This window comes from Parus major, chromosome 11 (genome assembly GCF_001522545.3).
Source record: "Parus major isolate Abel chromosome 11, Parus_major1.1, whole genome shotgun sequence".
Taxonomy (NCBI): Eukaryota; Metazoa; Chordata; class Aves; order Passeriformes; family Paridae; genus Parus; species Parus major.
In genome coordinates, this window is record NC_031780.1 from 14,562,347 (window position 1) to 14,589,846 (window position 27,500).

General features: G+C 38.7%; 2 protein-coding genes across 3 annotated transcripts in view; one reads left to right on the forward strand and one right to left on the reverse strand.

The window, feature by feature from the left end:
- Positions 1 to 27,500, forward strand: part of ZNF536 (zinc finger protein 536) — a 340,782-nt gene that overhangs the window by 164,400 nt on the left and 148,882 nt on the right. The gene's annotated exons all lie outside the window — the stretch shown is intronic.
- LOC107209990 lies at positions 3,867 to 8,607 on the reverse strand. Its single transcript, XM_015640264.2, has 2 exons — positions 8,243 to 8,607; positions 3,867 to 6,405 (listed from the first exon to the last, which is right to left on the reverse strand). The coding sequence occupies exon 2, from the start codon at positions 6,130 to 6,132 to the stop codon at positions 5,392 to 5,394; it is 741 nt and encodes a 246-aa protein (XP_015495750.1). The 5' UTR covers positions 6,133 to 6,405; positions 8,243 to 8,607; the 3' UTR covers positions 3,867 to 5,391.

Below are 27,500 nucleotides of genomic sequence, written 5' to 3' on the forward strand. Positions count from 1 at the left end.
CACATACTTTATGAGCTGTGGAGGGGACACAATGGAGTGGTGCAAGGCACATGTCCAAGTCCTGTTGTAAAGGAAAGGCCACAGACTGATTCTCTTTCCTGCCTCTCATGACATATTCAAGTAACATGGTCTATTGGTACAGAGAATGTGATCATGTAAAAAAAAGTATTTTTATTGCCAGGGAAAAGAGACTAAGCTGTAGTTTTGTTGTTTAGCCCTCAGATTGTAGTCTGTGGGTGTCCACAGATAAAATGGGTATCACTGGTCTCTGGAAAATTGAAAACCACAATGTAATTTCCATTCTATCTCAGTGTTATATATGCATGTTGTTTCTTAGTGTTTGTTGAGGCCATTCTCCCAACTTACAGGGGCACCACAAAATTGTTACAACCAGCTCTAATACAGCATGGGGAAAGCTGAAAATGCAGCCCAACCCAACATTACCTTTCTGGGAAGTCTGATGCTGATTTGGACATCTGAATGTCACTGGTTTGGATGAGCCTGCCTAGGTGCCCTAATCTCACACCCCAAGTTAGGGTACGAACCCCCAAATCCTGGAGGAAGGTTTGTGAGTCTCAGACTGATGTTTTCTGGGAGGCTGAGGAATACGCTTTGTGATCCTGAAGCCCTGAATAATTTTGGCAAAATTAAATTGCCAAAATTCTTGGTAAAAGAGCAGGTGGATGTTGGTAAGAAATTTCCATACCTGGTGGCTTGAATTGCTGTGACTTGGCAGTGCAGGGAAACTGGACTCTCCTTTTTTCCCCACAGCTGACATCTGTCATAACTACTGATCTGGATAAAAGCAAGTCCCTAGAGCTTAAAAAGAGAGATGGCTACATCACCACTCTATTTTTCTGGTAATGAAAGTAAGCTTGTCTCCTTAGGGCTAAACCAAAGAACATTGCCTGCCTGTCCCAATACAGGGAAGGTGTCTGTGGAACTGGGCTTGTTCCCTGCAGTCCCTACTGTGCAGGCTGGCTTGCACCAGGGGTTGGTAGCTCTTACAGTTCCATAAGGGATACAGAGACAGTTTCTGAGTGTAAAATACATGAATTCTGATCCATTTCATGTCCATTTGATAGCTGCATCTAAGGGGTTTTTGAGAAACTGTGACAGGGCCGTTGTTACTGATGGGTTAGTACTGCATCAGTGGGTGGTAATCAAATAGAATTTAAGAAGATTCGAGCTAACACTTGCCATCTGTGGAGCATCCCTCCACCCTTCTCACTAGCAAATCCAGCCTGAACTTGTGGCATCTTTACTAGTCATGGTTTGATCTAGTTGCCTGTACCAACAGAATGCTGTCCCTTGTTTGTGGTGAAGGCTCCCCCCTTGCACTCTCAGCCCTCACTGCCTGGGCCAGCTGCAGTCTCAGTGTGCTGGACAGTGACTTTGGGGTTTCAGTAACCCCAGGAGCCTGGCTGCAGTTTCACAGGCTAGCATGTCAGTGAGTATTATCAAGAGTGAGTGGGAAGGCAGCATTAGGCAGAGGCCCAAGAAGAGGGTGATACACCAGTGTGGTATTTTCTGTTTGTGCACAGCAGGCACATGGAGTGTGACATTCCCAGGAGCACAGTGATGGACAGCCTCAGTCACACAGTGGAGTAGCCATACTTTGGGTTTTGTTTAAATAGTAAACTCAAGACTAGGAGGCAGGAGTAAGGATGGGACTTCTGGGCCATGTCTAGTGTTTTGAGCTCATTTCTGATCTTTCTGGAGCAATGGAGACACTGCAGTGTTAATGTTAAAGATCTCCCAAGAAAAATCACTAAACATGCGGTAAAGTTACTGCTATTTATTTTTTAAATGTCCTCTGTAAGAATTGCTGTAAGTGGGATTTATACAGTCATACTTCTCTCAGTTGTGCTTCCTGTTCATTTCTCTCTTGAGTTCTAGCCATGTTTTCCTCCTATGTCTCCTTTTAGATGACCTCTTCATCACATTTTAAGGAATGCCTTACCACATATATCATATTCTAAAATAATTGAAAACTGGTCTACTTGTATCTTATCTAACACCAAGGTAGGGGAGTAGCCTATTCATCAAAAACTACATATTTTTCCCTTTTAATGGTCTGATAAAACTATTCTGAGAGGGACCGAAGCAAGTCTAAAAAGACTTTCTGAAATGTCTTAAGCACCTATGTTAAACACTTCCCACTTTCCTGGGAGATTTATGGAATACCAGGTATGATCTGACTCAGACCTAAGGGTGATTCAAAGATTTCTGTGAACAAAAGAGAAAACAGACATTTTTCATAATTTGTAGAGAATTCAGTGAAAGAATAGAACATCTTTGATTTTGATTAGCAGCTGGAAATAGATGTGTTTATATACATGTAAAGAGGAAAAATTACAGAAGTGGAAGTTGACAATTGCTGTTATTTTATAAACTCCAGTGCCTTTCTTTTATGGATCTTATGGGTCTAGGTATGTAGTATATACATATATCTTTAATCAAGTAGATATCTGCTATGATTAATATAGTCTTTGTTATTCTGTCACTGAAAAAGTAACTTGAAACAGGTATGGTGCCCGTACAGTGAAGAACTCAAAGGCAACACAGAACCACATTTACCACTCAATGGTATCAGTGTCACCACAGTTATTTCCTATTCTGTGCAGAAATAATACTGTGGTTGCTCAGATGCTGCTCTGTAGTAACTGTGTGTAAATTCTGACTATTTGATGGTGACTACTACAGATAATTATAATGAACTTTGTTTGAAAAAGGGGTAAGGAATGAAAATGGACATTATTGAAAAGGGTAAGCAGAAATAGTGAACAAATACAGAACACTTTCTATTTTATTGTCTCTGTGGCAGTTTCTTTAGAGTCTTGCTGTTGAACATCCTGATACTTTGCAGTGAAAACCAAACTCTCACTGGCACTAAAGGGACAAGGCCATGTGACACAGGCAATGCAATAGCACAGTGGTAGCTGTGAAATCCAGACAAGGGAAAGGTATGAAAATACTGTGGTACAAGGGAATCTGTGTTAGTTACTTACCCACCAAACATCATTTGCACTACTTTTTATATAAAAACTCAACACAGCAAGTTTGTCTATATTTAAGAGAGAGTCTGATGGCAGGATTGCACTACCTTTCTTGTTCTACTCTCAGTCTTCATATAGATGACAGCTTCAGGAGCCATCTGAACATGGGGAGAGAAACTGAAGCCAGTGAGGCTGCTGAAATAACACCAAGGAATAGGCTCCATTTCTTTTGCACTGAAAGAACTGTGAAAAGACCTGAAAGTATGTTTGCAGCAGCCAGAACTGAAGAACTCACAGCTGTGGGTACAATTGATGCCCATCAATTCCCAGGCGTTCTCCTCCCAGCTCCCCTGTGGTGAATAGAAATTTTTTGCAAATATATCTGAGGGCAAAAAGAGATGCACAGGAGTGACCCTGATGCAGGTTCTCAGTCTGTTGAGGAGAGTGATTAGTATCAGAATTAAGCATGCTGCAGATACCTTGCTTTTTATGTGCAGCAACAGCAAAGTGATCTCATCAACTAGCTGAACATTCAGCAAGTCCAAAATCAAACGCTTGTGTGTCAGATATACACAGCTGTATTTGTACTGTTGCTCTATCTAAAGAACATGCCAATTGCTTTACTTAGAGTGAGTTGAGAGACTCATTACTAAGAACATGTATAGCATTATCAATGAAAAACATTATTGTTCTTTTCCTCAGTGGTTTTAGTGTCCTTACTTATCCTTTCACAGGAGCCTGTACTAATGTGTCTTCAGAGACTGTGGGGCCTGATTCTCTGCTCCCCTGTGCAGTGTGTTGGCATTGACACCTCTGCACAGTGAGTGGGTGTGTGAGTTGACACAGACAGCCAGGACAACCACACACTCAGAGATAGAATGCAGAGTAAATTTATTTTTGGTACCTCACTGACCGGGGAATCCCCAAAGCAGAGGCACACCAGAGGAGACACAGGCACTGTTAAACTCTGTCCATGCCAGGGGATCCCTGGCTGCTGCTCACAGTGGCTTATCAAGGGTTATTCCCAGCTGCAAGGTCACTTGAGCCATTTACAGTCCTCCTCGCCAGTCTTCCGCTTTTTAACCCATTCTTGCTCAAGAGACCACTGCTGGTGGAGCTGGAAATGTGGGACATGGGATTTACAGAGGCACTTAAGCACAGGGGAAAAGGAATAAACAAATAAGCATATAATTCTCTGAGTCAAGTGCCCCACCCCTTCTGTCAGGCATCACCGGCAGGTTGTGATTTGAAGTCCTCAAGATAATGAATTATGTCCTCCATGCCAACTGGTTCTGCAGCCAGGTCAAAGCAGCACATGCCTTCAAACTTGGAACAGAGTTCATGATGTTGAAGGGGGATGTAGTTCTCCAGTAACTAGTGTTGCAAGGTTCACAAATATAAGGGAGCAGCTGCCTTGGATATCAAAGTTAAACCTCACATGAGGTTTACATCACTGCTCTACAGACACTTCCCAGGAAGAATAAGGGCAAGTTAGTTACAGTAAAAAACAACCACACACAAGTATTTACATATTGATTTTGGAGAATCTTATCCAAGATATGTGCTTATGGTACAAACCTAAAAAGCACAACAAGCCAGCCTGTGGAGAAAACAGGAGTGTCATCTCTCTCCAGGGATACACATGTGGTTGCTCCAGCTCCTTCAGCCAATATTACTCCAGGCTTGGTAACTGGAGATGGGGTAATTTGCCACACAGATTAGAGAGGTGTGGCTTGTGCTATTTCAGATTGAACTTTGACTGGATGTTGGTTTTGTGACACCAATAACATAGTTCTAGTCCACCCCCCCCCCTAGATACAGCACAGGAAATAATCAAAGATACATGAAATACAAGCAGAGAATATGATATTAACAGAGAATATAGAAAAAAAGGAATAAGTTAAAAACAACTATACTCCATTGTCAGAAGTTATTGTATGAATGATCACATCTAGATTAAGAGTTTGCACAACCCATTGGTATAAACAATTCCATTTCCTCTGTAGGTAATATTTTGGGAAAGACACCATCTTAAAGATTTTTGGTCCTCACAGTGTTTTGTACTGAAGGTGTACAGCCATGCTATTTTGGCCTGTAATTCCTTCAGTTTCTTGCAGTGCCCAAGCTACATCTTTCATTCATTTTCCCATCAGGGTATAATGTACAGTGGTGCCTTGGAATAACTTGGACCAAAATTCTACAGATTATTTTTTTGTTTGTTTTGTTTTTTGTTTTTTTATCCAGTCATCGGCCAAAATCCCCATAAGACTATATAATCAAGAATTATTATTTCTAATTCTAAAGGATTTCCTTGTCTAGGAGTGCATAATTGGAACTCTTTCAGAGTGTAAATGTGTGTGATCTATTCCACCCCACTATCTGCTAAATCTGGCTAAATCTCAATCTCAAAGTCTGAGTACTCACGCCAAAGATTTCCATCCCATTCCTTGGGATCCTGTGAAGATTTCATAGCTGGAGCACGAACTTGGGAGATCAGCACTTTATTTTCCACATATTTATGCCTAGGTGACACCAGCTGCTGTATAGTGCATTGCTGCTCGTAGCACTGCTCTGCTTGGGTGGTGGTTACTTCATGTGCAATCATCTTTGCAGCCCGTAAAGTCTCAACTTCCCTTTCCAGCTCTCTCACTTTACCCAGCAGTGCTGTAACTTCTCGTTCCAGAGCTCGGGCGTAGGTGACTAGCTCCAGCTCCCTCACTTTGCTCTGCAGTGCTATCGCCTCGCAGTCGCGAGCCCGGGCGTAGGTGACCAATTCCAGCTCGCTCACCTTGCTCTGCAGGGCTATAACCTCCCTGTCGAGAGCTCTCAGCCCCGTGGCCAGGAGCCATCCCAGCCTCCCTGCCAGCTTGCGGGAGGACTTGGATGCGGCTTTCCAGGGCAGCCCGCGCATGGCGATCTCAACCCTGTGGGGGTTCACCACCACCCCGTCATCTATCTCGGGCCACGTCTCTGGAGTAGCCATTGTGGCAAGGAAAGTGGCCACAGGGGTCCAGCGCTCGGTGCTGGGCCATCCTGGAATGTGGGGATTCACCGCCACAGCCTCTCCGGCCCCCGACTTTTTCAACTTTTTCAGCTTTTTTGGCTTCTTTGACCTTTTTGCTAGCCACGACATCGTTGTTCCCAGATCTTGCTGGGATAAAGGCAGGCAACTGGGATAAACACAAAGTCAGGGCTAGGATGCAAAGAATAAATTTATTTCTGTTACCTCGCTAGTCAGGGATCCCCAAAGCAGGGCCCAGGCAGGGGCACAGAAGTGGACGTGCAGGCACTGTTAAACTTGGTCCGTGCTGTTCACACTGGTTTATCAAGGCTTATTCCCAGTTGCAAGGTCACTTGAGTGATATACAGTCCTTCCCTTCAGTCTTCTGCTTTTAAGCTGTTCCCCCTAACAGTGGGAAATAAAGACAAATCAGAACGGTAGCACTTTGTGCCAGTTTTACATGTGTTTTGCAAAAGTATAAACAATTGTGCAAAGCCGTGGAGAATCAGAATGTGTAGGGCACTAGTTTCATATTATTTCTTCCCAAAAGTGCATGAAATGATCTTTTATCAGCCAAACTTGAGCGGAACTGAATAGAAATGTTTTACAGTGTAAAACATGCAATTTACAGTGTTTGTAAAGTACAGTTTTTACTGTGAATGAAAGATGTCCAGGTACCACAGTTAGAAGATAGGTGAGTGTGAGTGTGTGATCCAGTGATTTTGTCCCATTGGGCTTTTAGTTATTTTCTGCCCTTGATTGACATTAAGCTCCTATGCTTTCTATTGAAAGAATTCTGTTTGAATAAACATTTTTTGTATTTTTTACTTCCTGACTTGTATTTGAACAGCACTGCTGACTTGAATTTAGCTTGATGGGGCTAGAAAACTTTTTTTTTGAAGTTAAATCCTCAATACACTGTGCTTGTTCATCATCTGGGTTTTCACAGCTCTAGTCGGAATTTCAAAGGGCTCTGTAGCCAAAGAAAATACCAGACATTAAGTAGCAGGACTTTCTTAAACTGTAGAGTAAATTTTGGCAAGTATAGAAGGTAGTGTTTCAAAACTGTCTTCATTGTTTACAGAGAAGTCCATAGGAGACAAACAAAAAAGAAAATGAAGATTACAGTATTGAGAATAAAGATACAAAAGGTCAGACTAAAAAAAAATAAAAATAAATAGGGCAGACTCTTTAATAGTGATCATTTCAGACACTGGGTTCCATTCAGTAGTTTTCAAAACAGTCACTGATGGGCAGGTACTATAATAGAAACAACATGAAAGTCATCAGATCAATTTAAAATAATTCTGCAAATTCTTGAATGAAAATGAAAAAAAAAAAAAACACAGCCCACATTTCAGCTGATTAATTTATGTCATCTCTATATATGAAGTAGAGGAGGTGTCTTCCTTCGTTGTATCTTTAACTATATTTAGTCAACTGTATAATGCTGGTTGTCAGCTTCAGATGTGGAATCATACCGAAGAAAAAGGATTAAAGGAAATGGGTTGTAACTGTACTTATACCTTGAAGGAATAATATTTTTTACTCTTAAAATACAACCAGAAAATGAGTATCCTTGTAATCTGACTCCCCCATGAAAAAAAAAATCAATTGTGGGGCAGTTGGACTCTTTTCAGAGGGATAGTATGAATATCAATTGACATTTATACTGTGGAAGGATGAGTGAGCTGCTGTTGCATTAAAGGTATGAGTATTTAGCAGAAAATGAACCCCCTTGTGTCCCAGCCAGTCCTCAGAGATCAGAGGGGCTGGGTGCGGCTGGGCTTCATTTCAGCCAGTTTAACCCTCTAGCTCTGCTTGAGTTTGAAAGAAGAACTTGCAGGAGTTCAGAAGCACTGTTAGTGAAGTTATCAATCCAGTTCCAAAAGTCTGATCTTGTTCCATAAGGACTTTGCCTGATCCAGGTTCACAAATGCTTATTGAAGGTTTACTGAAGCTACAGGAAAGCAAGTTCCCAGTTGCCAGTGGCAAATGCCCTGGCTAATGAATACTGATGTGTGTCATGTACAGAGTAGAGTAAGATTCTCATAGCTATAAATATATTTTTATATATTTATATAAATTTATAAATAAATATATGATTTATAAAATTTTATAAAAATTATTATAGGTAAATATAACTATATTTATATTTTTATTTATTTATATATATATTTATATATATATAAAGTGAATATTCCCGGGTGTACTCCAACACAGTTGGAGACGCAAAGCTCACCTAAAGGCGTCCCTTCAGGAGAGGGGGAGAGACACAATCCACTGGCTGATCCTGAGCAGGCAGAGATGTTTTCCTCCTCCAGAGGTGTTTTCCTTCTCCAGAGGTGTTTTCCTCCTCTGGCCTTTTGTGCCCTGAAGCCTCCCTTTTATATTATAAATTTTGGTTTGTCCCAAGGGGATGGAACAATTGCATGGTATGGACAGGGTTTGGTGACTTTGGTCATACATGCATTGCATGTCCCATGTTCTCCTTCATTTGAATCCTGAGGGATGTGTAAGTCAATATGTTAATGGAGCTTAATGAGAGTCTCCGTTATCCTGTCAGAATTTATAATTGACAAAGAGGTAGAACAAACACTTTGGCCCTCCTCCTCCACGTACTGAGGCAGCAGCAAAGGCTCTCTGACCTTCATCAGAGGGTCTTTGTGCACACCCTTATCTCCTTAATGAAACAGATTTATTACAAGTGTTGCTTTTCACAGTGAAGGGAGTGTGGCTTTTGGCTGCTTCAGAGGCTTGATGTTCTCCTGTGCCTCACTGAAACAACATCAGGCCATGAGAGCTCCGAGACTTTGCTCGAGCCAGGTGCAAGATAAGCAAGAGGCCCTGTTCATGCTTTTTTCAACCAGCCTCATCAACTCTTCACCATCTTAAAGTAACACTGTACAGTTCTGATAATTTGCCACAGCTTTTGAGTACGTAAGATTTATTATGTAGGGGTTTTGTATGTTTTATTTCGCCAGCTAGCTTTATAGTTAATTTTTTATTTTCTGCTACTGTATTCTTAACTGGTTATTACAATTGAGAATTAAAAATAGAATACTTTTCTGTTCTAATACCAGTTAATATCATCTTTTGAAGTATAAATTAGAAGGGCAAGAGTGTGAACTAAGAGTCTTCCAGGTTTGTGGTTGGTATTTTTTCAGTGCAACCCCGTCTCACACCAATGATCAAACTCAGTAGGCAGCTAGCACTGAGCTATCTGGGTTTGTCTGCCTGTGACAGTGCCAACAACAGGAAGGTCATTTCTCTAAAATCTTGCAAGACTGTGCACTAGGAAGAGGCACTGCACTTTGGAGTGAGATGAAACCACAAAAGCTGTCTATCCATTCCATTGCCTACTAAAACAAAGCGTGCACAGAAGTAGCATTAGAAATAGTTTTCAGAGATATTGCCTCTACTACTTTCTTAGACTCTTACCATTTATAGCATAGCCTGCTGATGAGCTGGAATGCAACCTATATGAAGGGACAGAGATGGAGAAATAGATGACCTGCCCTAAAACTTTTTGGTTTGCTAGGTCCTTCCTTTGATTATCTGTGACTGGGTGGATGATCAGAAATTCAGAACATCCCTTGAGACAAGTAACATGCTATGTTTGCTGGTGTGTTTGCTTCCCTTTCAAATATTCCACAGACTGTACAGACAAAAGACAGATTAGGCTTTGCATCAGATTTACTAGAGCTCTACCTCCTTGCCTTTGGACTCCAGCTTGCTTTTTACACTCCTGTCTGAAGTTGCAGAAGAATTAAGCTTTGTGTGCACTGTTTGTACATAACATGCTTTCCCAAGTGACTATTTAGCACTATTAAAGAACAAAACCAAGACTAGCAATAAGATTGTGGTAAATGTATTCTATTTAAAAATGGTTCATGATATCTTTTCTTAATGACCATCTTTTTGCTACATGCAGAGTGCTGGTGGCATTAGTGAATTAAAAAATACAAAGATATTCAGGGATTTGGACCTGATTTGCATTTACAGTACAGATGTATAGGGCATGTTAGGGATGTTGGGCAGTGTAGGGGACTTAAAGTATAGGAAAAAATGTAAGACAGGTACACTTCAAGCCTTCCTGGCAGAGCTTGACTGCTGTGCACTGTGTGCTTATTAAGGTACACTCTTGCAGCATTTGTAGTTTAAAACTTCTAATCCTGCATGAGCTACCAGTGTCATCTACTGTATTTTAATCAGTTACATCAAATGTGAGTTTAGTACAAACATGAGCATAGTGATAATTTTTACTGCTTTTCTGTAAATGTTGTGTTTTGAGAAATATTCCTTTCTTCAGACTCTGTCACTGGATAATGTTTTTTTAAATCCTCGTCTGAATTTTTATGTGTTTATTTTTTTAATTTCCTGTCAATAGAAATGGAATCAGTGGCTCTGTCTGTTATTAATATTTAAAATGTGGGTGTTTGAGCTTTTTAACATACAAGTTGCTATGCCCCTTTAAATTTCCTTCACTTGTTCTATACCTCTAAAAAAAATCTTTCATTACCAAGTTGTTTATCGGAGAAGAAAGTGAGACTGTCTCTTTGTATTGGTGAATAACATCACTCTTTTTCTCAAGAAGTCATTACACACTGACATCATATTGTTCTTTATTAGATGATCTGTTGCCTGAAAGTATCTTGGTGACACTGAACTTGAAAGCAACAAGAGTACAAGTGCTAGGATGCCTGGAGAGCAGAGACTGGCAATACCTTGCTCAAGCAAATATCCAAGACAATTTTTAAAAGGCATTAACAAATACAAACCACCCCCACAGAGGTAATTTTCACCTCTGAATTTTTGCTTGTTTCTTAGTCCAGCCCAGACTTCAGCCATCAGTGTTACAAAGCTGGAAGCCAAGTCCTACCTAGCAACGATGCCATGTGCAATAACTTAAACTTAAAGAAAAATAACACAGCTGCTGGTAGAGTAGTGTCCAGAGATTTCTAGGTGCTTTCCAACAATAAAAGGGTGGTTTCTGTCCTGAAAATATATCTGTGTGCATAGAAAAAGACCTTTAATATTCACAAAGACCACAATTAGTGCTGCACTGTAATTGTCATTCCCTGCTTAGCTGGAAACCTTATATACCCAATGGGTTTTATTTTTCCTATTCATGTGTTACATGAGACAAAAAGCTTGTGAAATTTCTACAACTATTCCTTTGATTTGTGCTGCTTTACACATGTTTTATGATGAACTCTCAAAATTCTTAACCCTATGACTGGGTGCACAGCTCTAGTGGTGACTTTTAGTATGATGACTGGATGAGAATTATCCTAAGGTCCTTTTAAATATAAACTTATCATGGAAAAATTAGCTTTTTTTAATAGATTCTGTGTTGTTCTCTTTAATTGTGCTGTTCTGGGAAATATTGCTCCCATTCACTTATTTAATGTTGAAGGAAGAACCACCATCCAAAGAAGCTGAGAAATTATCCTGATAATCTCCAAAGTCCAAACTCAAATGCAATCTCCAGCTCCCTGGAGGAGAAAGCTGAAAACAGTTTGCCTTCTTTCCTTCCACATCTGGGGTCACTTACTTTAGGGATAGGAGGTAACACAGCTGTAGTTGTCTTATAAACATCTTTATTATCACAGCAGTTTGTGGCTTAGTTTGGTTGTTTTTTGTTTGTTTTTGTTTGTTTTTAATTTATAATAAAACAGCAATGAAAGACCTAAAATATGTTACCATTCAGAGCTATCAATTACATTCCCTTTCAGATGGGATGGTAAAAGTGAGGCAAGAGCTGTGTGGGCAGAGAGGTGTCCACAGCATAACTTGCTTTTGTAACCTGTTCTACCTCTTGTTTCAAATTCCCTCTTCCCACTCAGCCCCAGCTGCAACTGACACTCAGCTCAGGCATTCCTGTGGCCACTAAAACTTTGGGTGCAAAGAAGGTAATATCAGGTGAAGTTCCTTTAGCCATTATCATTTCCAAACACCTTTTGACAAATGAGGAGCCAGAGGCACGTGGCTCATAAATTCTCCTCTGAATAGCAACCTGTGCCAGATGTGGGGGTGCAGTGGCATTCCAGCCTGGGAATCCCTGGTACATGGGAATCAAACACGGCCTGACAGTTAATGCTCTGTTTGCAGATCCTGTTGGATAACTACTAAAGTTGCATGGGTGAAATAGATAAAGTTGGGAAGTCTGCAATGGAAGTGTTTGCCTTTATACTTATTTACTCACTGTTGTTGCCTTTGTACAATAATATCTTTTCCCTGAAGGTCTTTGAAAAATTCGATCACAAAATGGAAAGAGGGTATGTTTGTTCTGGGTAAAATTTGGAAGCATTGTTCTGATGACACCTGTAAAACATAATTATAACTCCCAACGCTGTTTTGTCTCATATTTAGAGAGGAAAACTCTTTGCCTCTAATCTCAGGTGCATACCTGTGGAAGGCTTAGATTCCTTCAAGCAGTATCAAAGTAATGATAACAGTGTGCAGCTGCTGACTGTCTTTTGCTTGTTGTTACTCACCCAGCTGTTTAGAGGAGAAGAAAAAGAGAGAGAATATCTCTAATCAGCCATATGGCACAAAGTTTTATTTGCCACAGCAAGTTAAAACACGCATTATTGGTCAGCATCTTGAATGCAAATTCTGCCATAGCTTTTCAGGACTGCTTGATCTAATGGAAAAGAAGATCAGATATATTTAGTTCACGTTGTTTTACATTAAGTACGACAAGAATTGATTCTGTCTAAGTAGAGTTTCCAGAACTGGATTTTGCTATAGCCAAAAGGTGGTGGGAGCATGGAGTGCAGATCTCAGGCCCTGCTTTGGGTCATAAAAGGTAAATTAAGAGCAGTTGAAATGGTATTTCAGATTTCTGCAGTGCAGTTTGGCTTTGCTTATATTGTACATTAGACAAATTAGGATTCTGGATCACACAATTGGGACATAAAATCTAGGAGATGTCTTTAGTAGCTGTTGATGTTTACAATGCATGCAGTCAGTAGTTTTTTCATTAAGAAAATGTTTAATTTTGCTGCTGTTTTTAAATTGAACAAGAAACTTAGAGTTAAGTGTAAGAAAAAGATTTTTGTCTTAAAAAAACCACACTTTTTTGAATGCCTGTAAATGTTAGAGGAGAAGTGAGAGACTAATATGTGTATGAGTTTTGTGAGTCTCCTTTCTGCAAATTGTGGTAGAAAATGAGTTTTGAGGGCTGGCTTGACTGAAGATTTAGTAAGTCTGCTTTTTAAAGCTTCTTCTGCCATTTCTTGTGTGCATATGATTGGAACTCCTTTCAATGTGGATGTATTGACTTCAAACATACTGTTAGGGAGACTTAATGTTATTATAAAATGTAAAAGGGAGATGCACACCTGTGTACTGAGGATTGGGTCCATGGCTTTAAAAACTGGGAGAGATTGTAACCCTATTCATGCTGCTTCTTGCAATGCTCCTACAATGATTTTTTTCCTCTGAAAGCTGTTGTGTTTCAGAGGATTTAAGAATATGATTAATTTTTTCTTCTTGTAATATACTTAAAAACAATTTCCAGAAAGAATAATATCCAGTTCTTCCAACTGTCTTTAATGCATACATCTCAAAGGATGCTCTGGTCCCTGATTTCCTGCTTAATTGATCAGACTACTTTATGTTTTGTCTAATTGTTAACTTTAAATACTGGTAAGAGATACCAAGATACCATCCATTTAAGACATTTCTGCACAAGTTCCAAACATTTCTCTAAGTAGTTTTGGGCTACTGGTTTGCAGAGATAATAGGCTGGGATAGAGAGTATTGTGATTGGTAAGCCAGAATAGTTTTTGTGGTTGATGCCATAAAAAATCACTGTGTACTAATGCTACTTAAAAAATGGACATGCTTTTTCCATTTGGGCAGTGATTCTGGATAGTATAATCCAGATGAGTGGTTGGGTGTTCTGTATTTTAAACAGTCTCTCTTCTGTGATTCTTAATGTCCTTTGACTTGTACTTCATAAAGGACCAAGAAATGTTTGATCAGATAAGAATCTTGTTTTCTAAGAATAGCTGCTTAAGTGGTTCTGCACTGTCTTACAAATTTGTAATTTCATATAGTGAGGTGTTATCTCCTAAAAAATAAGTCTTGACCCATATAATCAGTACAAGTGTTTGTTTCCTTGCAGGAGCCCTAACATTAAAACTAACATGAGAGGATTCAAAAAGAGGTGTGCAAATATTTTTCCATAGAATAAGATTCCTTATTCATCTGATGGCCCATCTTGCTATTCTTCTCACTGTTTCCATTGCTGTTACTTAAAAGGCTTTGACAAATATAATAGACTTTGCATAATGATGCCATTGTAAGTCACTTCCAGCATATTATAGTGTGCAGCTAAAATTACTCTTGCGATTACCACTCTCCAGTGCTTCTACTTCATCATGGCACCAAATGAAATTAAGAACAGGCATATTCCTTCCTTTACTTACCAATATTAAAAAAAAAAAGTTAAATAATATTGTTGTAATTTATTTAATTAAAATTCCTTTTGGATCTTTTTCTGTCACAGTTCAATAAGAATTATTTTGCTTCAGGAATAGATTTTTTTTAAAAAATAGAATATATCCATTCTCCGATAACATTACTGCAAAGTTGGGAGAATTTTGTAAATGCTTTTTCCAGGGCACAAGACAATGCCATACACAGAAAAGACTGTTCTGTACTAACAGATACAGACTGGGAAAAGCCCTACTTCATTTCAACATCATCCTTTCACTACTCTAAAGTATATCTGTATCTGGTTATGTATCTGGAGGTTCTAGACCTGTGCATGCCTTCGTCTGCCTCTCTGTCTTCTAACCTAGTTCATTTTGATGTGGTTGGCTTTTTTTCTTAGTGACTGAGCAAGGGAATAAAGATCTAGAAAAAATAATTTCCCCCCATTTCTTATTGTCCCAGTAAAAACAGCTCCAGAAGATGAGAGTTCTAATGCATATGAAGAGAATACCTTAAATAAAGTGGTATTATTACAGGATTTGATAATGCAGTAGTGAAAATACTCAGAAAAACACTGACCTGAGTGAAAACTGTAAAATACCATGTCTTAAGGGGTTTATAATTTGGTTTGTTTGTTTATGGGCTGGATTCTTGTTTGTTTGTTTTGGTTGGTGGGGTTCTTTTTGTTGTGTGGAAAAGACTTGTTTTTTTTTGATACTGGCTGCACCATATAAAAGTGGGAGCCTTGGCTATGGGAGTCCAACCCAATATCAGTGCTCTGTTGGAGCAGATCCCCAGAATTTCTGACACTGCTGAGCTTTGTTGTGCAATGGTTGGGCAGCAGTCTCCTGGATGGCTCTTCCCTGGAAGTGGATGTAATTGAAGGGCTGCTATTGCATATTTTGTTGGGTTCTGGAATACAGTAACTCTAAAGCTACAAAAGACTGCTGCAGACAGTTAAAATGGCAGTGAACTCCAGCTGGGTGAAAAGATACCAAATCATTTATCTGGTGTGTCCCACTTCCCTCGTAGTGCATGGCACATTCAGGAGGTATCCATGTGCACAGTGGCTCCTTCACTGCACTCTGCCCAAAATCACAGTCTAAGAAACTCAGCTCTTGAGGACTCAGCTCTGATGTGCCACCTCTCATTTTTCACTAGAATGCATTTATATTTAGAGATTCTGAAGGTTTCTAGCAATCTGCTATTCTGGAACAGAGGAGACAAGCAGTCCTAAGCCTTCTGTACTGCAGGCTGCTTCCACTGGAGTCCCCTGCACTGGGACTCCTGGCAGAAACACGAGATGTCTCATAGTCTGTGTTAGTGCTTGGGTGCAAAATCTGCCAGTAGAATTGTCTCAAAGAAGTCAAAAAACAGACAAGGCAGCAGCTTTTCATTCTCTTGCCCTAGCACCTCATGACAATGGGTTTTAATGAATTTCTTCTGCCTCTCAACTCTTTAAAGTTCTTGAGATCTTTTGGTCACCTGTGCCAGTAGCATTCTCAAACTACTGGCTTAGACAATTAGATTAAAAAAGTATTCCTCTATATGTTTTGGTTTTCCAACAAGTCTTTATAAACTCCCTTTTCTTTTGGATCTCAGATACTGAATAGTTTTTTTCTCATCTATATTGGCCTTGTATCAGAAGCCTTTAACAGAGTTTACCTGGTTAAAGGAGGTTACCAGGGCTTACAGATTTTAGGCTTTGGTCAACATAAAATCCCTAAATCTGTTTCCTTATGAGATACTAAGTCTTGATCATACATGGCACATTTAAAACAATTTCTCTGACAACTTCCATTGTCAGAGTAAACTGAAAATTGTTAAAAAATTAAGGTTTTTAAATTCTGTATTGTCAGGAATGAAATTGCATTCTGCCTAGTGTTTGTCTTGCTGTCATTGATTGCTTTCAGTCTCAAAAGGAAGCACTGTTTATGCTCCTTCTGTCTTTTTACCTTTCCCTTAGGAGATATTTTTAGTTCTTTTGCTATTTAATTTTTAGTGCTAAGTGATATCCAGCAATCAGCCAGTGTTTCCAATGTTTCTGTTCAGTATCTGTTTCCAGGTGACTGCCTAATGACAAGAACTTCCTAATGTCCTGATCAGATGTTTTGTTCTGGGGCTGGGATGTGGAGTGACAGTGGCTTGTGGATAGGAAATCCTCATTCTCTTGTGGATCTGCTGGAAGTCCCCAGCTGTCATCTTCATTTGGGATGGGAGCAGAACAGAGTCTAAACCCATTAGTATTTTTCTCTGTTGCTGTTTTGTTTTGCTTATTTATTTTAGAGCTTTCAGATTGAAAGCCATTGAATTTGTAGCTTTTATTTGTTACCCCAGCAGAGGCAGTGCATAGTTTCCATGTACCATCAGGTTAGGAAATTCTTTTATCTACCAACCAGCTCCTGGGTGGTAGTGTCTATCTTCTCCTACCACATAGAAACATCCTTTAGCCATCAAGTTTTAGGTGAAATATTGTGTAGTGTTGCTACTAGCTGTTCCTACAGTCTCTTTTGGTTGGGAGTGGGCTTTGGGAAATATATTTGTGAAGATCTTTGTTCTTACTTAAATTTTATGGTATATTATTTTTTACCTCTCATCTGTATAGTGATTAAACTGCATATTCTTATCTGTGCTAATGTTCTTCTTCCTGCTCTGTTGATTCAAAAATCTTCCTGATTTTCTTTTAACAATACTTTTGTCCCTTTTGTATACTGGCTAAAACCACATTTACCATGAAGCTAATCAGGTGTCCCCTTGCTGAGAAGGCCTTTGGCAGGAACACTTTCCTTGTAGTTACTCTTGGAGTGAGTTTTAACTAAGGTTGTGATCAGGTCTTAGGGTTTATGAATAAGGACAGTGTAAACTAAGAACAGTTAGTACAATAAGTCTCAAAAAAATTAGTTAATTGCTGAAATACCTATATTTGAGCAATTGCCAGAATACCAGTATGAAGTCAGCCATTAGAAGTGGTTGCATCTTTATTCTGCCAACAGAGAGTGTCAAGTGCTTTGCTGTCTCTGCTTTTAGAAGACAATATCTCAGGAAAGTCTATCTGACTCACTGGGGTGGTATGGGCTCACAGGCTTTAAAGATTTCTCTGCATGCATCGTTTCTTTATAAATGGTGTCCATTTCTTATGCTGCCTTGGTTTTGGAATCCAGTTTGACTTCTCTTTAGAAGTTTTCTTTAGAGATCTGTTTTTTATTCCAAGATGGACAAATCTGTTTATAGTAACTCGTTATTTCAACTAAAAAGATTCAAGTAGCATCATTTTGTCAGCTTCTAGATATCTACTACATAAACAGTTGGCTTTTACAATATTTTTTTTAATGGATAAATCTCAAAAAAATTGAGCAGAAGTAAAATATTGCTAATTCTATTCCATATTCTGCAAAACTTAGGCAAGGAAGGCAAAAGAATTTGCCTGAGGTCATTCAGTATTCCAGTGAAAGAGCCAGTGGAGCATCTCCTGAGCTTCAGTCTGGTGATTTATACGCTAGCCTATATTGAGTTTCTGTAGCTGGATTCTGTAGTTCTTTTTTTAGAAAATTGCAGATCTTTCTGCAGCCAGTATTCATCACGGGTAGGTCCAAAGTAAAAGTACTATTGTATCAGCTATCAAGTAGGTTGATAATTCTGTATTTGCATTATTCTTCTTGAACTGGCTGAGGCCATTTTTTTTCTGTCACACAATGGCAAATGTCCAGTCCATTGAAATAGATGCAATTACAATAGAAATTAGTGTGAGTTTTTAAGCAGGCAGCTTTAATAAGTAGCGGCTGCTGAGCTCGGATGGCTAAAGCAGCACTAGTTGTTCAACTCAGACAATTGATGGAATCTCCTAGAATAGTTCCAATTTCACATGTTGACTGATGGAAAACCATAAGCAATCATCAGATTGCTGCAACACCCTTCACACTTCCATTAATTAAAAGGTAGATGCCTGCTGTTGGTGACGAGTTTATTTCCATTTAGGATGTTCTGTGTTTTGGAGAGACCTTTAGCAATGGTTAACAGCCAAATGGGCAGTTCACACACTCTTCCCTAATGTCACCCTCAGTTGACTTGCTTTCCTGGCCACCCAAAGGATCATAAAACCCTCTCTCACCTCATACAGGTTCACTACCAGCTGCTGACTGGCTGCAGAAGAACGTGCATCAATTTGATGAACTGGTATTAACATCCAGGACAAACTGGTTCAGAGATAAAAATCAGATGTTAATTGGCAGAATAGATTCATTTGATCTCTAAGGAAAGAGAATATCAGGAAAAAACGTTATTAGATCTGATGCTGAGGCTGCATGGGTAACCTTCCAGTCATAAGCATGACTGAATTTAATATTTATTCCAATGTACCTTTTCATTGCAATTATTTGCTGGGAACATTTTAGATTTCCATTATGGAAACTTAGGGAATTTGCTTCTCTCCATGCATTCTTCTCTGCTTAGCCTGAAAGGAACTGTACTGTAATCAAAGCTGTAATTTCCTGTTTAAATATATATATGATTTTCTCCAAAATTATGGCATATTTTGTCAAATGAAAATAGTGGGTAGCATCAAACTAAATCTCAGCTGATAGCAGTGTTTTAATCAGGCTTTAAAAAGTCCAATAAATTGTTCTATTTGAGAATTCTGACTTGAGAAAAGAAACATAATACTAAATATCCATGAAGACCCAACCCAATCAACCTCACTGAAGTCATCAACCCAGTTATTAATGACGCTGGTGAATCACAGAGCCTGATTGAAGTTCCAAAGTGTTGTTTTAATGATCTTGTGCAAGCAATTGGCAATTCTGCACAGCTGAGGTGAGTAGTGTGTGTGTATTTCAGGAAGTAGGTGTGTGCTGGTATTTTAAGAAAGCATAGTCAGATTTGTTTAATAAGTGTATGAGCCCAGATAAAGATGGCAGTCCTCAAAATTCATATATTATTTCTGGAGGATACAGGATGGACAAATGCAATTTACTTTGAAGAACAACATTCTCTAAATGCAAAGGACATCCACTGATTTTATTAGGTTTATTAATTTATTTGGGTATCCACAGGTCATATTGCATTTTGTGAGCCATGAAATGATTCTTATTGTGAACAACTCTCTAAATTGGAAGATATCTATTTGGTGTGTTTGAAACACTGGGGTCCTAATTTCTGGCACTTCTCTCTTTCCTTGGAGGCTGCTGTTGGACTGAAATCTGTTGTTTGGTGCCATGCAGTTACTGCTGGGTTACCAAGTTGTACGCTGGTGATTCGTATCTAAAATTATGTTCCCTTCTTTTTCTTTGTTTTAAATCACATCTAAAATTGTGAAAAAAGCTACTTCTGACTTTCTTATATGTTCCACTCCAGTTGAAGTGAAACATCTCTTTTGTTGCCAGGACATTGTAGAGCCTTAAATTGGCATAGTTCCTCTGAAATCATCAGTCATTCCAGTGTACCAGAGGTCTGGACTGGGTCTTAGTTTTCACAGATTTAACAGATTTTTTTAAATAAGGAGAAAAGAAAAAGATGACAGACGTGAAAGATTTAAGAGAAATAAAATAGCAGCTAATTTAATCAAAAGCATATATGCCAATAAAGCCAAGTACAGCTGTCAAAAGAAATAAACAAAACAAAGCAAGAATTCTATAATTTGACATGTTTACTTGACAGATAGTACTTTTTGGACCAGATCTTGTGCTGGTGTAAAGTGGCATAAGCATATGAATGCCAGTGGAGCTCTGCTGATTGTACCCAGTGAGAATCTGGTCCCCGTTATTTAAAATAAGTGTTGTATCAGATGTTCCTCTGTTCATTCAAAAAACAATTCACTCCTGAATTAAAAGGATCTCAAGGTGTTCTCACAAAATCATGCTGGCCATGGCACAAGGTTCCTGTTTAATCAAGGGAGTTTTGAATTGTGGAACTTTTCCACTTGAATTTCTAACATAATTTTCTATGGTTATGTTCTAAGTGCCAGCCATAAAAAAATTCTGTTTGTTCTCTCTTTTGGGTCAGTCACCACTTGGGTGTTTATGAAAGGATTGATGTATATACTGTCCAAAAGGATTTGGTAGGGGGTAGATTTGAATCACAAAAGTGATTATGTTATTTTACTTAGAAAAAAAGTCTTTTTTGTACCCTTTTCCATATAAAAAAAAAAAGATAAAATCCTATGTAAATAATAAGTGTTTTCCCTGTAATGAATGTTCCTTTCATTCTGCATTTCTGTATAATATTGGAAATTGTGTTTTTATTAGAAGAGGTATTGGATGGAAGCCAACAATTTCTTCTTTTAACTTGATATTTTGGGCTCTGATCTTTGTTAAAACTACAATGGCATGTATCTAGTACAGTCAGAGGTCATTTCTATAGCTACTACCATTTCCTATCATTTCTGGGGAATGTTTGTTTTCAAAACAAAGAATTGGGTTAAAGCTTAAGTATCGTATTTCAGAACATATTTCAAACTGAAATTAAGAATGCTAAAACCTTTCCTTTAAAGGTCAGATGATATTTATTATTATTATAAAAATGATCTGTGATTTATGAATTTAACTTCTCGTAAACCTCCTTTGTAACAGAATATGCAGTCAGAAGCTTAACATTACATTGTTTTCCTTTGACAACGTATCCACGAGACCACTGCAGCTGTTCCTTTACTCACAATAGCAGATTAATTAACACAATCATATGCTGTTGGCTCCTACTCAATGAGTAGGTCTGCAGTGGGATAGATAGGTAAATCCTTTAAATGTGTATGAGATAAAGAATATACTATAGTAGTTTCATAACTAGCCAGTTTTGCTTCTGACTAGTCAGCCCTATCAGCAATGGTTCACTGACTACAGAAGCTGTGAGCTTACATTTCAAAGGCAGCCACACCTATTACAGAGCAATAATGCCTGAATCATTGCAAAACTCAAATATGTAAAAGCACAGGCACGCTCAGAAATCACCATATTTGCTAAAATAACAGGCAATCTGCTTCAAGCATTTTTGGTTTATAGAGTAACCAGGAAAAAAGAAGGGGCATTTTTGTTGGTTGCTTCATTTCTTTAAAATAAAAAAGAAAAAAAAGTTCAATCATTGCTTTTCTTTAATATCTTAATCTGGTCATTATTCACTTTTTACCCACTGTGTATTAGAAATACTTGTAAGCAGCGGCCATGGCATCAGTTTTAAGTACCAAAAGAATTTTTCATCCATTTCTCTGTGTGTGCTAATGAACATGTGAGCAGCTAAATCTCCTTTTTCCTAAACAAACAGTCATCAGCAGCATGTAAGTAATTATTTGGCAACTTTAGATGACATTTTAGTGGATGCTGAAACCTTTGCTACCAATAATATAACTCCTATTTTATTTTTTTTTAATTTTATTTGAAAGATAAATATTCTTTTGGGGAAACAGGTAAGCATCAAATTTAAGAAAATTTCCTTCAGGCTTTCCACTACAATCTGTGAGAAAAAATAATTGTATTGCTTTGTTACATCGTTTACACACAAACTGAAAGCACAGCAAACTACTATGTTAAAATTGTCTCATTTAAGGGACAAAGAAAACTCATTGTGAGACTTCTTTTCTGGAAAAAAGCTAAACCACTTGCTAGTTTAATATCATTGAAGTCCTTTCTGGTCCATTTTTACTGCAGTTGTGGTTATGTGCTTTTACATATTCTATGAGTTTTATGTAATGGTATAAATATGCATTTTGATCATAATAAAACAGAAAAAGTAGAGAACATGACTGATTTTGAATGGAGGGCTTTGCTTGCATAGGAACAGCAGCATTAGACTTACAGATGGGAGAAAACCAAGTTCAGAATCTTTTCGTGCAATACAGTTGTTGAAAAATAATCAACATTTTAATAGCATCCAGCTTTATATCTGAGAGTTTTTCTGAGTACCCAAAGCTACTATTTCTGGAGAGGGAAAAACAGAGCTGGTGAGCTATCTCCAGTTCACTCAAAGATGAGAACAGGGAGATTTTTGGGGAGAGGAGGAAGATAGAAAATTTCCTCAACTTCTCCTGAGTGCTTGTCCTCCTTCTCTGAAAGCAGAACATGCTCTCAAGTTCTTTCACCAATCATTTCTCTGACAAAAATAACCATAAGAAAAGCTTCTGCTGCCTTCAGCCCTCTCATTTCCCAGAACTGAAACACTTGCAGCAGGCAGAAGGCTCGTGCCCTGCAGAGGAGATGCTGCAGCACTTTCTCCCCAGCCTGCTCAGAAGGTCCATGAGAAGATGGGGTACAGCAGGTGGGTGAGGGGCTCCCAGGGCAGGGTCAGACATCACCCTGGGTGAGACTGACTGAGATGGGAACACCAGAGTCTGGGCTGGCAATGGCTGCTACTGGTGATACTGAACTTAATCCATCAAGGCATCTGGCCGATGTGTAACTTGTAGTAGTGCTGCCCTACAAACCCAGGGAGTAGAGTATCTCATTATTTAAATAGGAAGGGCAGGTTCAGGAGTTTTAGTGGATAGCATTACTCAACAGGTGAGTACTACTCAACCTCCACACCTTTATTAATTGTATATTTATAATATCTTTCCACTATATATATATATATATTTGTTATCAGATTCATGTTCAGCTGAGCAGCTGAAATCAAAGGAACTGAGGATCTTACTGTCAGCTGAAAAAGCAGTAGCTGCCAGTAGTGAGCTCTTCTGAAAAATCTGTTGCTTTTAACCATCCTGACTAAAGTCACAGGCTTATCTCACTACACTGCTGGATCTAGAATAAAAGTCTCTAGTCTTGATCAAAGAAACAAAAGGAACCATCTTACATGGTGTCAGTGTTGGGAGCTGTGCTCAGGTGTGCTGTGATTTACAGACTGGATTCCAGTTCCCTGTGGATTGCTCCAGTGCTATGAGACACAGGTGCTACAGGGAGTTTTTTGAGCAGGCTAAGAAACGTGTTTGGCCACTTGTCAGACTAAAGACCATGCCCTGTTTTTCTCAGAAGGAGAATTTCCCATAATTTAGTTTGTGTAATTACATTCTTTAAGCCTAAATTGTCCATGCAGTTTCAATTTGATACCATTTTCCTTACTCTGTTTTCTAACTGTCTGTTCTTTCAAATCCTTTTCAATAATTCTTGCTTTCTGTCCTTGTGACAGGTGAAGAGGTGCCTGTGTAAACATACCTACTACAGCCTCTGTTGGACTTTGTATTCTATTAAGATAAAATTGTTTAAATTCATGTGATAAATATTAATCACTTTGTGAATTTTATCTGAAAATAGACTCAAAAGCTCTCCCTCTTCTGTCATCCCAACCCAAATTTGGGATCTGACAAATGTAACTCTTTAGATAGTTTGTAGTTGTCCCACCTAGAAGGTGTTCTGTGTTTCAGAGTTAGTTGAGTTTTCCAGACTTGCAATGAAATTGTCATAAATATCTTTCCCTGGTCTGTGATGCAACAGTAATGTTTAGAGGGGTCTCATTGAACCATTGCCAGTAGATGAACTTCCCAGCACTGGGAATTACTGCAATAAAAGTTCCTTGAGAAGTGTTTGAGAACAAAGAGAGGTACTTGATAAAAGTAGGAAAATGGAAAGCTTAGAAAAGACTAGAAAACAAGGTCATAGGGAGGTCCATCAGCTCATACCTTCACCACAGCTGTGAATAAGGATTGTATTTTTATTTTTAAAGTAAGATGTTCATTTGTGTCAAGTCCACTCTGCAATTATAAATATTTCAGTCCATGTAACTTTGCAAGTGTCTTGCAATGTGCATTTCTTATGACAGTCTCTATATGGAATGACACAGTAGTATTGATTTGTGTGATAGCTTCTACCTGTGATGTTTGTCCTTCAGTCTGTCAGGTCATATGTGCTGAAATGAGTTGAACATAAGCCTTTAAATATTTAAGTCTACTACAGTCATCTTCAAGGTTGTTGTTGATGTCATGGGGCAGAGATAGGACCCAAAATGAAATGAGCTTCTTGCTTCCACAAACTTTTCTATAAGCCCTGGCAAGCAATGTTGTCTTTATATGCTCCAGCCTCTGCTGCTGTAAAGTACAGATGAGCTTTCTTTGTTGAATGTATTGAGGTTGGTGGATAGACATTTGTGGACAAGAGTTGAATGGTGGCACTGCCGTGGTTTGCGGTGTGTTGAGCTCAGGGAAAATGAGCTGAGCCCCGCCCCTCTGTCTTTTAATATTTAAACATGAAAGTAGACAGTTTCCATTCCAAACTGCATCCAGACAGTATTGTCTGAGTTTGTGGTAGATGAAGTCGTTCACGCTTTATCATCAGTTATCAAAACTTAACAATTAGCAGGAAGTTCATTCTGGAGATCGTACAAGTTTTTTTCCTGTGGGCAGTTATCAAAAGACATTACTATGCAAACCTTTCAGGATTCCTTTTGGCCTCTGGATAAAGAGAGTTAAGCTTTTTAAATTTTACTGGCCTAAACTGTTTCTAATGCACACTTCTTTTAAATTAATAACTAATTTATTTAGTTATAAATTAGAGGATTTTATAAAAAATATCTTTGTACCCAAGTATCCAGAAAGTCCAGAAATATCACTAAAATAAGCATGGTATTACCTTAACTTAGCAAGTTCTCTGTTTTCTTCAGCTACTGACTGTATCCTCCAGCACTGAAAGGTGTGTCACACAAACACATATATCTTCAGAAATATATATAGGAGTTTTTGAAGGATGACTGCCAGGGGTTGGGTCACCAGTAACATCATGGTTAGATTCCCACCATGATTAGCCACTTACAGTGACTTTTCTAATAAATTTTCATTTTATCACAATATTTGTAAGGGGCAGGGCTGGCTTGTGATGGTTTACAGGTGTGCCCTTCACCACAACAGCACAGTGGTGGCCATGGCAGAATTACCCCACAGATATTGAGTTCAGTGCTTCTGTGTTTGCTATAATGCATATCTTAAAAACTAAGACAAGAAATTTATTTCCTTAATATTCTTTTTTTCCTTAAAAATAAATATTAAAGTTATTTCTTAAAATAAAAATAACTCCAGACCAAACAACACTATCAAATATAAGATAAGCGTAGACTGGGAATAATTGTTTTGAGTTTGACTTCGGTAACTGAGCTGGAGGTTTTTTGCTTGCTCTGTTCTTGAAAAAGAATTTGTACCTGAAATACATTCCTGCTTTTCCAGATTATGTTAGCTGTTTTGGTGGTAGTTAAGTTTTTAATATAAGCTGTTACTTCAAATTCTGCTGTGCTTATGTCCTTAGATCATCATAGCTGCAGCAGCATTATTGCTATAAAATATGGTAGAGAATTATGGTAAAAATTACTGAATCATGTTCTACCTTTAAAATTGTATGGGGCTTCTGTTGACATCAGTATTAAAAGGCCAAACTGAGAAGATATCATTACTGACACAGAGGAACATTTTGCCTTGGTTCATAGTGAGTTATTAGTGAGGCATGCCTTGTACATGTTTCCCCAAAGAGTCCAAAATTTCCACATGTTCCTTCCATTCCCAGCTTCTGTGTTCAGAAAACCCCACTGTGTTTAACCCAGGGACTCTTTCACAACTCATGAAGCACATAAGTTTCCCAAAACCAAATCCTGGATTCGCTGAGCTCTAAGCAAAAACGCAGCTCCGACACCATGCTGGGCTGTGACCGGACTGTGAAAAGCACCACTCAGTTCTCAGCAGCAGAGAGGGAAAACTTTGTTCCCTTCCCATTCTGGTTCTGTGCTGGGAAATAGCTTGGCTTCTGAGCTCAGACACCTCTGGAATGAGGAAATGGGATAGTTGTTATGGGGTACTAGAAGAGTTGTCTGTGTCTGGTGGCTCAGGCTGCAGATGGAGCTGAGCCTGGTGCTTTTCCTGGGAATGATTGTAAGTTACCCTCCCCATAGCTAGGCAAGAGGAAGAACTGATTTGACAATTAATGTTGAGCCTGTTGATGGAGGTCAGGGTTGCAGAGCTTCAGTATCAGCTGTGATTTTTATTTCAATGGAATTTTTGTTGCAATTACATACTATTTAAATATGTGAGGCTTTTTCTTAATGTGTTTTTTAGTAGGTAGCTTTGTACTAGATATACTGAGAAATACAGACTTCTTTGGAAGTCAATGTTTTTGTGGAATGAGATAAATGTCTGATAAAATAATGCTGATTTTTCCTCCATACAGGGTATGTTCCTAAGGTTGTAAGGACTGTTAAACTCCTAAGGGGTATATAATGAAATTCAGCAAGGTGGCCATCAGTTCAGTGAATGAAAAGAAATAACTTTTGTCCAGATTTTCTGGCATTCTTACATTCTTATGTTAGTATTTCCAACTTTGTATGTGAACAGGAAACTGTGTTTGATGTAGGCCATTGAAAAGGATGTGTGCATCCAACAGTCTTGCAGAAAGCCACAGAGAAGAGCAGTGTAGATCTGAGGCTTGATGTGCTATACTGCGTGGTGGTGTACAGTGCATACTCCAGGAGAGTTTTGTACAGGTGTCTTAATGGGCTTTGACAGGTTGTTTGTAGCTTAATTTACAAATGAATTTGATTAAAGAGCTCAATGAAAGAGTCTATATTCAAGTTCGGATTTGAAGTTGTGGTCTACTAAAATGAAATGGAAGCTCCCAAATTAACACCTCTGGAAATACTTGATTATCTTCATAGTTTGGGATTGTTTTCCACACAGATACTCTGTGAAGTACAAATGAGTAAGCTACCCCTTTTGCCACCATTATCAATGACAAGGTTTTTATTTGACTCTGACATTACAGGCGTTGGCGTAAGCTTAAGCATCTTGTGCTGAGTGGTACACAGGTCCAGTTCAGTTATAGCTGGGGGATGAAAGACTCTTTGTTCCTTCCATTTAAATTTCTAACCCCAAAAAAGTCATCAGGCCACAGGCTATGAAGGAGCCACAGAGGGAACAACCTGCCCACAGATGTGTGAAGATGTTTATACTCAGCAATAAATAAGTGAGATAGTGTGGACTTAACTAGGATGACTGTACTTTTTTTATGGTGCTGGAACAGATTCCTGGACCTCTCAGAGCTGCAGCAGGTAGGAAGCTAAATGAAGATTAAAAATAAAGGCCAGGAGCATGTTTCAAGTTTATA